Below are 15,989 nucleotides of genomic sequence, written 5' to 3' on the forward strand. Positions count from 1 at the left end.
CAGCCATCCAGCAGAGAGGCACAAAGAAGAAAAACTCCCACAAAAATCCCCCCAGTACCCCCAAAGTCCATCAGTGTCTGTCTCTGATGCTGAGTCACACTTCAGGCTCCGCCTCCATCACAACACTAAAAAAAAAAAAGAAAAGAAAAGAAAAAACCCCCCAAAAAACAAACAAACAAAAAAAAAACCACGAGTGGTTTGATGAGGCGGCGGTCTGTCCCTCCGTCCACAGTTCACTGCAGATCACCTGGTTATCGGTGCGTTTAGATGATTCATCTGTGATCAGGTGTCACTGACTGATCCGGGATCAATAACTCATAGATCATGTGACTGGTCCCAGACTGGATCAGGTTAACCTGGAGATCCGGTTTGGGTTCCGGGATTTAAACTCTGTAGTAGGATTAACAAAGTCTGACTTTACCCCCGCGTGGACTGCATTTCTGTCTGTAAGGAAGGGGGGGTGGTTTAAACATCACCCGTCCTGGTCAGTGACTGGACACCTCCCCCTGTAACGACTGGGACTTTGGATACATAATGAACGGAGTCTTAATACCCGGAAACTGTCACCAACAAATACGCTGAGCTGTAAATGAATGAACAGTAATTCTGTGAGTTGGCTGTCCTCTGGTCAACGTGTTCGCTGTGTCCGTACAATATAGTCAAAGATGGTTTTGTCGAGGGAGAGACACCGCTCCACGCCGGAAATAACTTTGATGTTCACTAAATACAGACTTGACTATTGTCTTGCTTTTCAAAAAGACCAACGTTGGCAAGAAGGGCTATAAAAGTCCATGTCCATCAGTCCTATGCATTCATGCAGAAACAAGATAAGTTTATATTTAGATGATCATATCTTGTTTAATATTATGTACTCAACATATACAGGGCTGTAGTTTAATTTATAGAAACTCAATGCAATGAATTTCACAATATTGGTCTGGAAAATCCCAATTCTCATTCTGGCTGCAGATATGAGAAACACAGACAGAGCCAACGATAAATGAAATTAGGTTTCGAACCTGTCGAAAATGGCAGACGGGGATTTTATTTTTGGCTGGATCGCTTCATTTTTAAACTAGACTGACAGGTAAAGTATACCGGCTCCACGCAACATCATCTTGAAGATTCACAAGCACTGGGACATATTGTCACTGTCGTACTGGTTTCCATTAAATATGAAGTCACCCAGTAAGACATCAGGTTAGAGATGAATGACATTGTATTTGTTTTTGTTGTATTTAGGAGCATTTATTTTTTGGTTTATATTTTAGTTTGAAGATGATGTTTAATTTCGTGTCACATGCTTTGTGCCTTTTGACATCTTATGACCGTGACGCTAACGCCTGGCTGCAGATATTAGAAACACTAACAGAGCCAACCAAAAATGTAGCAACATGTTACGTGTTGGTCTGTTCAGTAGATTTTTAGGTTTTTTTTGTTTAGTGTATGATATGACGTGAAATAACCAATCACAGGACAGTTTATCAGTAGGGAACAGACCTGAGGTCTACAGCTTCGACAATGAAGCTGACGAGCACCTGAACGCACCAGTGGACATCTCATTTTAACTGCACGAGCAGTTTTTTTGCCTTCAATCGCCTGAACGCATCACAGACGACGTGGCCTGTTACTGTGATGCGTTTAGGGGACTTGGTCCCCGTGATGCATTCTGGGGACACAGGTCAAGCCCCCCCACCCCCTACCAGGAGTTGGGGCCTGAGGTGTGACACAGCTGGCGTCATATTGCACAACCAATCAGCTTGCGCCGCTGCTGATGTCTCTGAAGCGTCCACAGACAGTCTGAGGATTATTGATAAGGCATCCATTCTGACAGGAAGTCCTGATTCGCCAAGACATTCCAAAACAAACTTCCTGTTTCTAAAAGAGTCTTTTCTTCAAAATAAAAGCAGGTGGGGAAAAAAAAAGGAAAAAAAAAAAAAAAAAAAAATCAACACAGTTCAGAGTTTGTGTTTCAATCTGTCAGAATCAGGGCTGATTAACACAGAATCACTGATCAATAACTGATCATCAGGGTCAACAAAAATTAGATTTGATCTTTTTCGGGGAATCAGTGAAGCTTCTTCACTTTGTGCAGATTTTCCCTCGACGTGTTTCAAGCCATTTCAGCGGTCAGCCGATTTTAAAGATTTCAGCTCAGTTTAGAGGTTCAATCTAGTTTATCTATATTCTTCTTATTAAATCAATGAATCCCAAAAATGTGTTAGTCTGTCTCTTAACACTGACTTCACTCCTCTGTCTGTGGCTCTCAGCTCCGAGCCCATTGGCTCCTATTGAAGACGTAAATTTTTAAGAAACCATTCACAGAAATTTAGTTTCATTTTAAAACAGCCTCAGTAATTTTCCTTAAACAGCTGCTGGTTGTAGTTTCTATCAAACAGGAAGAAACAGTGCATTTGATGGGGAATGTTTTCAGCGGCAGATTAATCCACATCTGCTGCTGTAGTGAGTATTTGGGGCAGCGGGACGTTGTGTGTGGGGGATTGAGTCAGCATAAACTACAGTGTGTGTCTCTCACTGATGTGTTTAAATAGTTTCTGGAAACAGCTCTATAGCTCAGACGAATCAGAGATATCAGAGAAAGTCAGCGTTGGTATAAATCTGAACATGGGATTAAATACAGGATATCAGTGGAGTTATATTTAAAAGGAGGTTTTCAGGTGAAGCATGGAGAGAAAACAGTAACAGTTTTTAAATCAGATTACCAACCTCTGCAGGTTCAACGAAAATCACCTGATTCATAGATGTTTATAGGAATCTGCCACGCTGTCGTCCTGCATTGTTACTGAATCCTGTCGGCCTGTGAGTCTAGTCTGAAGAGCTTTATTATTTTAGTTTATATTGTGCTCGCGTGTCCCTAAAAAAAAATACGTTTTATGTACAGCTGAAGCAATTGGCCTATTAATCAATTATTTGATCGACAGAAAGTTAAATGTCAACAATTTAAATAGACTAATTATTAAAGTAATTTTTCAAGCAAAAATACCAAATATCACAGAGTGCCATTTTCTAAGATGTGAGAATTTTCTGCGTTTTATTTGCCTCGTGTGACAGTAGATTTACAAACTGAGTTTGGGACAAAACAAAAACGCAAAGACACCTCATTGGACCGTGAGAAATTTAGATGAACATTTTATAGATTAATTAGGTAAGAATAAGATAAAGTGATGACTAAAATAATCGTTAGTTGCAGCCGTAGTCTAATCAGACTGACAGACGGGAAACCTGAGGACTGGCGGTGATGAACTGAACTTTGTGGTCTGCTGTAGAGCTGCAACAATTAGTTGATGAATCAACTAGTTGATTAGTTGACTAGTTAATCAACACTCTATCATCTATAATCTTGTGACTGCTTGCAGGGCCCCGACCCTCAGGTTGGAAAACACTGAACTAATGAATTAATCAGATATCTGTTTAAATTTAAAAATAAAAATGTAGTTTTGACTGGTTCAGACTGCAGCTGGAGGTTTGGTTCCTGATCTGAGGTCAGATGTGAATCAATAGGAAAACCCCTCCGTGATCAGCTGATCACTAATTAATCGCTTATGAATCACCCTGATTAGCTGACAGACTGAGGCACAGTGTCAGACAGGTGAGATGATGTCAGCAGGACTACACCTGGACTCTCAGGAAAGGGTCAGTGAGGAGGTCTGCTGCTGCTGTGGTGGTCCGCAGTCCCAGTCTGTACCTGGACTCTGTGAGGGGGGGCAGTCTGTGTGTGGGGACGCTGCAGCCGAGGGCCCTGCCTCCAAGGGCCCCACCTCCAAGGGCCCTGCCTCCGCCTGCAGCCCTCTGATTGGATGGCTGGGTGGAGGGTCGGCACCTCCTGCTGTGGTTTTAATTTCTACTGTAACGACATTTGGATCTTCACCACCACCTCCTCCTCCTCCTCCTCCTCCTCCTCCTCCTCCCATTCTGAACTCTGCCACCATGCTGATCTCTCCCGCTCCTGCTGACCCCTGACCTCCTGTCGCACCTCCTCCGCTGACAGGGTGGTGCTCGATGGAGTCAACAGAGGGGTGCTGGGCAGAGGAGGACAGAGCTTCAGTGATGATGGCAGCCGTCTGAGCTACCCAGTTCAGCTCTGACCTCACCTCTCCTCCACCTCCTGCTGCTGCTGGTGGAGAGGAAGAAGAGGAGGACTGGGGGTCAGTCTGAGGCTGGGTGGTGTTGTTGGGTCCTGGCTGGATGGTGTTGGCAGGTCCTGGTCCTGGTCCTGGTCCTGGTCCTGGTCCTGCAGCAGCAGCAGTAGCCGCAGCCGCAGCAGCCGCAGCACCGTTGTTGTTGTTCAGGTTGTCCTGCAGTGCTGTCTGGTTGGCCTGACCTGCCTGCTGGTTCTGCAGTAGCATCTCCTGGATCCTGATCTGCTGCAGGATGGCAGGAAGCTCATAGTGGTGGAAGAAGTAGATCATAGAGTGCTGAAGAGGAGGAAACGAAGGATGTTAGTGACAGTCTCTAAACTGGCTCCAAGCATATTTTAGAACAGATTTGAAGATCTTACTGATCACTTTAAGGCTCTTCACCGCCTCTCTCCCTGACGTATTTCTGACCGCTTAGTACCATACGGGCTGGTACATAGTTTGAGATCTTTTATCTGTTCCGGAGGCTGAAAACTAAATGGGACAGAGAGTTTCAGGACCCACAGGCTCTGGAACAACCTGCCTGAGGAAATCAGACTGGATGAGTCAGTGACATATTTTAAATCTCTTCTTAAAACATACTTTTATTGGAGAGCTTTATCTGATTTTACTTGAGTTTTTATCTTCTTTGAACTTATTTTTTTCTCCTTTATTTTAAAAGGGTCTATATGTGAGTGTTCGCTATTGCTACATAGCCAACGTTAGCATTAACAGCTGTTTACTTACCAGTCTAGCAGAAACATTGCGAGTTGAGCATCAAACTTCATTCCTTTACTCACCAAGAGCTGTCTCCAGAGGTGGAAAGCAACACCAATGTTAACTCTGGATTAACTTCTCTCTCTATCACCTCTTTTCTTCTACTGAAGTTAACATGCTAACCAGCTAGCCCCGGCCCAACCGGCCCGTCTCGTCGCTTTCCGCTAGCGAGTCACTGTAGCGCCCGGTCCGTCCTGAAGAAGTAGAGCTGCCCAGAGGACGTATACTAACCTCTCGTGTTGTAAACTCAACAATGGCTGGAGCTCTTGGCAGCGACCATCACCGCCACCAACTCCCAGAAAGATACCACGTTCAGCGCTAGAGAAAACTCACATATAGCCCCTTTAAATTTTCTCGTTTTTAATCTTACACTAAATTGGTTTTTATCTGTTTTAAAATCTAATGATATTATGATTTGCCTGTTTTGGTTTGCTGCCCTCTGTGAAGTACCTGGGTTTTAAAAGTACTCTGTAAATAAAGATTATTATTATTAGTATCATTATTAAATGATTAATCGATTTGGATGCGTCGCAACTGAAATAAAGAGAACCTCCAACATCTGAGACCTGAGCACCACTTCAGGTAGTTTCTCTCTGTTGTCTGGCACACTAGGTAACAGGTCTGGATTTTCTTATCAACACATAAGATTAGTGTAGTGTTGGCCATGAACTGTGTCTTTGATACACTGGTATCTTTGAACCTCATCTAAAGATCTCTCTCTCTCTCTCTCTCTTTCCTTTAGCCTTTTAGTAGTAGTCATGAAAACACGACCTCTCACACAGTTTATTTATTTTATTTGTTCTCCGTGCGATGCTGTTGTGTTTTTATGAGTTATCCAAATATTCTTTGTTCTTATTAATCAACTTACATCTTCTTGATAACTCTGTTTTCATTTGATTGTAATAATCATTCAAATAATCTTAAAATCTAATTTCTCTGTAGAGCACTTTGGTGAATGTATGTTGTTTTCAATGTATTTTGTTTAAAATTAATTGACCCGACTCTTCAGACAGGTTTTGTTTTCATTGTAGTTTTGGTTTGGCAGCACAGAAGCTGTGTCCTGAGTCAAAGGAAGTTCCTCTGCTCAGCTAAGGTCTCTAAATTCTGTCATTTTTGTAAATATGAAAACAGATTTTTTAAAAATCCCAAATATCAATATCAGTATAAGCTCCCAAAATCCCATATCAAACGGAAAACAGTCATCAGCAGCGACTTTAATGACAAGATGATCTGTCTGTTTCAGCGCAGCAGCAGAGTCTCACAGTTCAACATTTTGCATTTGGTTTAAAAATCCATAAGATGAAACAGTCAGCAGTCTGCAGCTGTTACTTCTCTGTGTCTGATACTGATTTAATTTCACATCTTCAGGTACCAGCGCAGTGACTCTGGATCCAGTTGGTTAATACAAATTATTATCCAGAACCCGAGTAAACTAAATAATTTGGTTCATTATTTATAAATATTAAATTATATTATTATAATAAATTAGTTTAATATAAATGATCGAACCACTCCGCTGCTGGTTTGAATGTCACTCTTGAGTCTGATCCAGGATCACGGAGTCACACTTTCAAATGCTGCTTAACTAACCCAGATTAATTTCTTGATATCAGGCTGTAATGATTTTATTAATTCTCATCCAGATTATTTGGTTCTTTGGTCAAAGTCAGAGGTTTGATTTGTTTATCCTTTCACTGAGATAACAGTGCTCTCATTTTGAAACAAAAGCAGTGTTTTCCTCTCAGGGTTTGAGTTTGATGATGATGAAGATTTTGGTTCTGACCTGGATGAAGAGCCAGGAGGTGACCAGGGCCAGGCTGCTGTACTGCCCGTTGAAGCGGTAGTGATAGGCATAGAAGGCGAAGTGGTACAGATAGAAGAACCTGAAAACACAAACATTCACACTGATTCATTTTCAGACACAGAAACAAACGTTTTTTTCGTCTAATTCAAAAAATTAATTAATTGACCCAGTAATAATGCTGTGATTAATGTATTTTAATGGGATTTTAAAGGAACAATGAATACATAAATTAACTGACTCTCCTATGTAAGGTATTTGTATTGTATCACCTGCAGAGTTTGAGGGTTTTTAACAAGCAAGAACTCTATAAATTACCACGTTTACCCAACCTGGTAAACCGGTTATATATCTTATTAGTGAACAGGAAGTAAAATCTTATTAGCAGCTGAAAAACTTTCAGAGCCTTAACGTGACCCGAGTCCCTTTACCTTAATAACACCTTAAATTCATCACTCATGGTCTTGTCAAATATTTCACATTCATGTGGAAATTAAGGGAAAGTCATGAAGCCCTTAAAACCTACTTCATTTGTTCATTAAGGCCTTTTCAAATTAAGGGCTTTAGTTTTTCAAAATTAAAAGGACAAATGCAGGATCTCTGTCTGATTTAGATTAAAGTGTCTGGTCTGTTTGTAGCATGTAGTACATGGAGAATTATTTAAGGGTTCAAAGGTGATGGTTTCATCTTGTGCGGTCATTGGTTTTAAATGAGTCAATGGCATGAGGCAGTGTTTGCCATGTGACTCACCTCAACCAGTGGCGTTTGCTGGTGTTTGTGTGGCAGCAGATGGCGTCATACTGATCAGCCAGCCAGACGATGAGGATGATGTAGAAGGCCGTGGTCGTGTCGTTGAAGAACTCCGACATGATGGCCTCCATACCTGATGACAGGAAGTGAAATCAGGTCAACACCGATGTGGTCGTTCCAGATTTTAACTGCGAGACTCAAGGTCTGAAAACATCTGACGTACAACCAGAACCAAAAAATATACATTTCATTAACCGGCGAAATAAACCTCATCTTCCGCCTCAACTTAGGACTTGACTGTGGTGACCCCAGACTTGTTGGTCCTGAGGGCCCTGCCCCGGGACCTGACTGTGTTGTCTGTCTGGGCTCAGGACTTGGGACTGTCTGTCTTGGACTTGTCTGTCCTGACCCAGGAGTTGTCAATCCTAACTGTCCTGAGCGTGAAAAGTAAGACTCAATTTCAGCGTGGTCTTGTCTCGACTCAAGATTTGACTGTCTTGACTTAGGGACGTGGGACTTATCTGTCTTGATTTAAGGTGAATCCTGCCCAAGACCTGACCCAGACTCAGACCCAGACTGTGTGAATAGTTTGAGCCAGTTTCCAGGATGTGAACTTACCAACGAGGGCCAGGATGACAGTGAGCAGAGGGGCTGCTGGGAAGGCAATTGTCATGTTCATCTCCAACATCTGAAGCAGATCCACTGAGGAGGACAGACAGAAAACCAGATCAACACAATGATCCACCAGATCAGAGGTCAGGTTTTAACAGTCTGATCTGTATCTAAATATAAACTTCTACAGTCTTCTTCTTCGTTAGCTCTTCTACATAACCTGGACCTGGCTGGACTAAACTGAACTGGACTAGAATTGAACTGGGTTACATTTAACTTGTCTGGCATGGTCTGAGTCAGTTATCTAAGTTCTCAAACATCTCAAACTGGACCCGACTGGATTGGATTACACTGCACTGTACTGGGATTAGACTGGATTGGGTTACATTATACTGGTCTGGACTGGACTGGATTACATTATACTGGACTGGACTGGACTGAGTTACATTATACTGGTCTGGTATTTGCAATGTGGATGTGAGTTTTCAGAGGAAACCGACCGATGAAGACGAAGATTTGGTGGTGAGAGTATCTGAGCAGCATGGACACGGAGAGAGTCTGAAAACCACAAAACATCCAACATCAGGTCTGAACTAAATATTACAAAAGAACCTATGATAAAAAAAAATAATAATAATAATAATAATAATAATAATAATAATAATAATAATAATAACAATGTAACCTAATAAACTCTGATTTAAAGTCAAACCGAGTTTCCTGTGTTTAAAAGATGATTGAAATCATTGCATCTTGTTTACTTACGAATATGACCATGATGACGAAGGCGGCCAGGTAGGAGGTTCTTGCCATCCACATGCTGACAAAGCGGTAATGTTCTCCAGACACCACATTCCTCAGGAAGCCTGCAGAGAACCACACAGAGAAATCATCAAGGTTACTGTCGGCTTATTGCGCTAATCTGATTTATCCAACACCAGGTAAACCAGAAATCTGGCTCTTACAGCGCAACTAGATATTTTCATCATCATTATAACATCCAGGCTGAGAGTGCTTGAATACACCAGTATATACAGCTGTTCCTTGAGTTGACAACAACACATTCCTCTTTGCAAACAGAATTGATGTATGTGTTTATTTGCATATAGAGCCAGAGTTGAGAGCCAATCATAAGTGGTCACTCGCAACGCATGTGAAGACACGTTAACGGCAGGTGTGAACTGACGTACTTAGAGCTGTCATCCTGTGATCGGATCACCTGAGATGCATGTTAATGGCCTCAGTGTTGGTAACACTGTTACCAGTTTGGCGAGTTTTTTATAAGCTACCTTTAAACAAGCGCTCAGGTGATTTACAGTGGAGAATATTACATGGAGCTGTTGCAGTGAATTCTCTTATCTCAGTGATTAATCACACTTTCTAATGACTGTCCTTCCTGTAGAGTTGGTGGAAACCATTTTTCATGTGTTTTAGACTACAGAAGACTTTGGTAGCTTTTTGGTGTTTTGGTTTAATGTTTAATTCCTCTAAAGAAGTGTGGTCTAAATTTTTTTTATTTTCGGAGCAGATTACAAGAAAAGTAATAAACAAAGCGGCAACTTTTAAATTTGTAGGTGAAGCTAACCTTTTTATATACATTACCAGAAAGAACACGATAGAAGGAAAACTGTGTGAAGAAATAGTCCATGTTCATCTCTCTTTGTAAAAGGCAGTTTAAATTGATTCTAAATTTCATTACTTGATGAAATTTTGTGTTTGTAAGTCAATGTCGTTATAATGATGTCAGTTGTTCAGTGGTGGACAATGAAGTAATTAGGGGTCCAAGCCTGAGGGGCTGGGCATGTGTGGCCCCCAGTACCTGCGGTGCTCAGGTTTTTCTCTCTTTTTCTTTCTATCTATCTATCTATCGATATATATCTTTATTTATTTATTTATTTATTTATTTCCGGTGGTAAAAACGGTACTGCAGCATACACTGTAAAAGTTATGTAGGTGAAATTTTCAGGTGAGGTACAGAATGGTGCACACGTCAGACACCAAAAATCACACATGTCCACCAGCAGGTGAAGCTATACTCAAGCTTAGTGCGTTTTGACCAGTAACTCTCACATAGTACATCGCACTTTCAAAAACCTTATGTGCACACGTTCCTTAAATTTAGCTGGATCTCTTGGTATAGGCCACGCCCATTTCTGCCAATACTTTTTTTTTGCGAAAATGCGAAACTTACTTTTTTGGACTCCTCTTAGGCTATGAGTCGAATCTGCACGAAATCACTGAATATGCTAAAAGTGTTTTTCCAAACTACTCATATGCTGTAAATGCCATCAGCATGAATGTTTGCATGTATCATTTATGGACTCTCATGAACAGAAGTTATTAAAAGAGTTTTTATACTCTAAAAAAATGAAATGCAAAAGTTATAAAGTAAAAAGGGGTTTACGCGAAGCTAGTTTAACCACGCTTGGAATACCTGTCAGAAACATTCCAACCTTGGTGGAATGTTTTCTTATGTCTGTGCTGGGAACCAGTTAATACCTGCCTGCAGGTCTAGAGTTTACTAATAATTTTTCTCTGATTCTTTAAATGTTGCACAGATACTGTCAATAAGTGACTTTTCGTGTTTACATTAAAGTTGCTTTTAAAAGTTTGTCTCTCTCTCTCTGTATCCTCAGTGTCTTTCTACCTTTGTTCTCCTCATTCTCAGCGAGCGCCTTCACACTGGACATCAGGATGTCGTCGTAACCCAAAAACTCATCAAGCAGAAAACGACTGAATCCGTCACCAAAACACTCGTCCTTCATGGGATCTAAACAGAGACAGGTTTCAGGAAGCAGCTCCATCATCTCCACCTTCACAACCATTCATGTGACTGTAAAGCAGGCAGGTGTTTCAGGTTAGAGTCATGTGACTGTAAAGCAGGCAGGTGTTTCAGGTTAGGGTCATGTGAGGCATGCCGGTGTTTCAGGTTAGAGTCATGTGACCGTGAGGAGGGTTTTCTTGGTGTCTGACCCAGAGTGACGACCATGACGGGGATGTTGAGTCTCTGCCTGGTGCTCTGAGACAGACGCAGAAAGCCGTACTCCAGAGAATACTCCACAATGTACTCCTCCTGAGGCCACACTGAAACACAACAACAACAGCTCTCAGGTCAGAGGATGTGTTCTGTATTACAGTAACACAGAGGTTGCCATCAGTCTTTTACCAGTTGAAAAAAACATCCTGAGCAGCGATGGCTGCTGAGATACAGCCTGTGTTTATCAAATTGCTAAAAGTCAAAATTTGGACTATAGTGAAAGATAAAAGCAAAAATCTTTCACTTTACTCGCAAACTTCAGAATAATAACTATTTATATAGAGTAGATCCTCCATGACTGCAACACAGAAATAGAGCTGAGCATGACCATGTTTTTTGTATGATCACAGTAATAATAATAATGACAACAACAACAATAATAATACTGATGACACCGCTTCAGCTCATGTATTGTTATTAAGAACAGAGCAGTTTTAGTCATTATTTGCATTTGAACATTTGATAGGATGTTTAAGCACATTTTCTTTTATCAGGCTGCAAACAAACAAGAATAAATCTGACACTCATTTGATTTACAGTCACTGTCTAATAGAGCTGAAACAGTTAGTTTATCAACAGAAAAAGGATCATCAATTATTCATTTTTGAAGCAAACCTAGTGAAAAAATGTAAAATGTTTTCATATTTCAGCCCTAAAAAATAGAAGATTTGCTGCTTTTCTTTGTCATACAGTAACAACACATATACATGTATTTATGTGTATACACACACACACATCCACACATACACGTATATACATGCACACATGCACGCACGCACGCACGCACGCACGCACGCACGCACGCACGCACGCACGCACACACACACACACACACACACAGTATGTTTCCATTTCAGTCAGTTTCCTGTTATTTGATCACTTCTACATTTTTATAGTATAAATATATCAGATTGTTCATTATTATTCCTGGAGATTTGAAGATTTTACACCAATAAAATTAACTTTTTAAAAATGATAATTTTATATGAACTACAGAATATTTTAAAAGAATGTAAGAAATGACTGATGTAGGGTCGATCTATATCTCTGATTGGGTATACCCTCTCTGATCAGACATGAGCGCAATCATGTGATCAGCTGAGAGCTGGCTGTAATAACGAGGAAGTCACTGATAAAAGTGTCTTATTGCTCAAACTCAGACAACGATTGTTTTAATCTACAGTTGGTACTTTACTCACTTCTGTAGACTCATTACTACATGCTTGATCAATACGGACCCCAAACAGTACAGACCTTGATCAGTACAGGTTCTCATCAATACCTGCCCTGATCAGTACGAGTCCTGATCTTACATTAGTAGCTCCCGACTGGTCAGAACTATAATCCTGATGAGCTCCTGCAGCAGTCTGTATTTACATTCATTTGAGTTTCGTGACATGTTTCTCTACTAACATTTCTTACCAGTGTGTTACAGCTGTCGCTCATTAATCTGTTAATGTGTGGGCTGAGAGCTGGAGTTTACTTTACATTTCTTTTTAACAAAAATCAGGGTTTGACAAACAGCCTGGATAGTTCTTGTTTAACATCACTCTGCTGCCGCCTGCTGGTGTGAAGGACAAATTCAGCTGTTTACAGATCAGTTATAACAGGGAGAAAACTAATTCACTTGAATAAAAGGAGGAGCAGGAGGAGGAGGTGAACGAGGGTTTACCTGCTCTGGTCATCATCTCCAGCTCAGACACTGAGTCCCTCAGTGGCTGCATACCTTTAGTGGTCTGGCTGAAGGAGACGTCCTGGCTGTTGTTCACTCCTCTTCCTCCTCCTCCTCCTCCTTCTGCTGCTGCTCCTGCTGCTGCCGCTGCTCCTCCTCCTCCAACCAGAGAGGGCTTCAGACGAGGCTCGATGTCCAGCTCAAACTGCAGAAGAAAACAGAAAACAGAGAGAGCCGAGAGGTGAGAACAGGTCCATCCCAGTTCCTGCTGTGTCTCAGCGGGTCATCCTCTAACCACAGAGTAGGTGACTCAGTCCCCTGCTCCTCCCATCCACCTGCTAAAGTGTCTTCGAGCAAAACGCTGAACCAGCTACTTGATCACTTATAGTGAATGGATTTGAACTGCAGTTTTCACATCCTCCCATAACCATCTGGCCACGAGTCAGCTGACTGAGTTACTGAAGCCAGTCGATTCCTCTCTCAGTCTCATTCCTCTCGCTGAATTATTTCTCTGACAGTTAACATTTTTTCAGACTTCAGTCATTTTGAGCTCATCTGTGGAAGACGCAATTCTTGACTGTTTTTCTCTGCGGTTCATCTCTGGGTTGGGAGACGCTGTGAACTTTTTTTCACTCGTCATGAATTTATTTCCTGTGTGGCAGCAGAACATGTTACACTAGCCTTCAGAAGGTTCTGCAGGTTAAAGTGGATTAACCAAAAACTTTTCAGGTTGATGAACTCTGAGAGATTCACTATAGACGGACTCGAAAACACTCACTATTCTAGAAACACATTAAAGCTACAAAGAACCCATAATGCATCACTCTCTGTAGAAGACCGTAGTTACATTGGTACTCTCTCCATTCAAAAACACAATCTGATGTAATGAACATTTAATTGTCTCGTCCTTGAATATAAGACGATCCCCACTATTTCAAACCAAATTTCCAAAAATATAATATTGTCTTATCTTTGGGTCAGTATGGTGACCTTTCTCTCCAGAGCGGTAGAGAACTCTAGCATAGATTCTCCTGTTCATTCAGTGTAGGCGCTGCGGCTAAGTCTTACAATGGTAGGGAAAACCCTGTATGAACTCTTTAAGATATGATGGTGCCTGCCCATTAAGGGCTCTGTAGGTGAGGAGGAGTATTTTACATTCTATTCTGGATTTTACAAGGAACCAATGCAGTGATGCTAACACAGGAGAAATATGATCTCTTTTCCTAGTTCCTTGCTGTACTCACGCAGCAACATTTTGGATCAACTGGAGGCTTTTCACAAAGTTAGTGGGGCAGCCTGATCAAAAGGAATTACAGTAGTCCAGTCTAGAGGTAACAAAAGCATTTTATGTGGGAGTTAAAGGACATATCCTAATCAAAGATAACTCAGAGAGTCCTAACAGTGGTGCTGGAGGCCAGGGCAACGGCATCATATCGTCTGCATTACAATGGTTGTTTATTGAGAGTTTCCTAATAATATTGCCTAATGGAAGCATATTTAAGGTGAATAGAACTGGTCCAAGCACAGAACCTTGTGGAACTCCGTGACTAACTTTTGAGAATATGGACGATTCTTAGTTAACGTACACAAATTGAAATCTATCTGATAAATAGGACCCAAACCAGCTCAGAGAGGTTCCTTTATTTCCAATTAAAGGTTCCAATCTCTCTGTAATAGGATATGATGGTCAATGGTATCAAATGAAGCACTAAGATCTAACAAGACAAGTACAGAGACAAGTCCTTTGTCCGATGCAATTAGAAGATCATTTGTAACTTTCACCAGTGCGGTCTCTCTGCTATCATGCAGTCTAAATCCTGACTGAAAATCCTCAAATAAACTATTATGCAGAAAGTCACACAACTGGTTGGCGACAGCTTTCTCAAGGATCTTAGAGAGAAAGGGAAGGTTAGATATGGGTCTACATCTGGATCACGAGTAGGCTTTTTAAGAAGAGGTTTAAAGGCCACTTTAAAGGATTATGGTACATAGCATGTTAATAAAGACTGGTTGATTATATCTAGTAAAAAAGTGCTTACCATTTTAAACATTAACCACAAAGTACTCAAGGTCAGACTGACTTAACAGGGCGATAAATAAAAGACGAACCTGGAAACAAACATGAATGGACCTCGTCATACACTCATTGAGTCCTTTTGTTTTGGCTGTGAAAAGAACAGAACCTAAGACTTTCTGCTCACCTGCACTGAGCTGTTGTCAAACATATCCAGAATCATCTCCTCTTCCTCCTCCTCTTCCTCCTGCAGCGCTGCAAGACTGAGCCCCACTCCTCCTCCTCCTCCATCCTCAGTGTCTAACTCCTCCTGGAGGCCCGTGGAGTCGTAGTACTGCAGGAAGACAGGGGCTCGGCTGGAGTTCCTCTGGATCTCCACCCGCAGGATGCCATCACGAGGCCAGCGCTCTCTTACCACCTCCAGACAGTTGATGGGCGAGCGAGAAAAGGCGATGTGGATGTAGGCGAGGATGAAGAGGACGAAGAGCGCCTGAGGAGGAGTAGGGAGGAGTTATTATTGTCAGGGTTTCTACACTAACGTCTAAACGTTGAAAATGTATGAAATATGAAATTATCTAAATCTGCACTGAAACTCTGTCACACAGTAAAGAATGAACATTTAACATTATCATCAAAAAACACTTAAATCCCGTCACACATTTTCTATTGTGGCTTTTTAATGTATTTACACTCAATTGTTACATCATTATATGGTAGTTTTAAGTCAGTAGTGTGGTCTGCCATCCACATGCTTAATTCAGGTGTCCTGCACATGGACACAGGATTTGGTTCCTGCCCTACTGAACTAAACTCAGAACGCTGAAGTTTGTTTGGCATTGATTCACAAACTACTCACTCAGTAAACTGTATTTAAAAGGTGTTCCTATCATGACTCAGTACTGTGTTTTATGACTCAGCAATCTATAAAAATCACTAAGTGTTGTCTAAGAAAAGCCTGAAAGTGATTTGCTGTTAATCTGATGGAGCAAGACTGAACACCATTCAAAATCCTATCATTTTAATCCTCATTCCTGCAGATTAGACACACCTGCTCAATTTACAAGAACATTTTGTTGCTGTTGTTGTGGTTTTCCACAGAGTTTGATTATGTCGTCCAGGTTCACTGAGTTGATCAAAGATGTTCTCCTCTCCCGCTTTTACAACTAGGGGTAAAATAATTTCTTAACTGA

The 15,989-nt window shown here is 41.3% G+C and overlaps 1 protein-coding gene across 3 annotated transcripts in view; it reads right to left on the reverse strand.

The window, feature by feature from the left end:
• tmem259 (transmembrane protein 259) overlaps positions 1 to 15,989 on the reverse strand; it is a 23,426-nt gene that overhangs the window by 414 nt on the left and 7,023 nt on the right. Inside the window, exons 3-12 of one of the 3 annotated variants that reach the window (XM_040127990.1) lie at positions 14,987 to 15,289; positions 12,840 to 12,990; positions 11,050 to 11,160; positions 10,724 to 10,846; positions 8,842 to 8,942; positions 8,577 to 8,634; positions 8,083 to 8,166; positions 7,465 to 7,597; positions 6,697 to 6,796; positions 1 to 4,436 (exon numbers count right to left, since the gene is read on the reverse strand). The exon at positions 1 to 4,436 is cut by the window's left edge and continues 414 nt beyond it. In XM_040127990.1, coding sequence (XP_039983924.1) covers positions 3,645 to 4,436; positions 6,697 to 6,796; positions 7,465 to 7,597; positions 8,083 to 8,166; positions 8,577 to 8,634; positions 8,842 to 8,942; positions 10,724 to 10,846; positions 11,050 to 11,160; positions 12,840 to 12,990; positions 14,987 to 15,289 — 1,956 coding nt within the window. In that variant the 3' untranslated portion in view covers positions 1 to 3,644. Of the gene's footprint in view, positions 4,437 to 6,696; positions 6,797 to 7,464; positions 7,598 to 8,082; positions 8,167 to 8,576; positions 8,635 to 8,841; positions 8,943 to 10,723; positions 10,847 to 11,049; positions 11,161 to 12,785; positions 12,991 to 14,986; positions 15,290 to 15,989 lie in introns of all 3 variants that reach the window. The other 2 variants (XM_040127988.1, XM_040127989.1) reach the window with 2 other exon arrangements.

This window comes from Xiphias gladius, chromosome 6 (genome assembly GCF_016859285.1).
Source record: "Xiphias gladius isolate SHS-SW01 ecotype Sanya breed wild chromosome 6, ASM1685928v1, whole genome shotgun sequence".
In the NCBI taxonomy this organism is placed as follows: Eukaryota; Metazoa; Chordata; class Actinopteri; order Istiophoriformes; family Xiphiidae; genus Xiphias; species Xiphias gladius.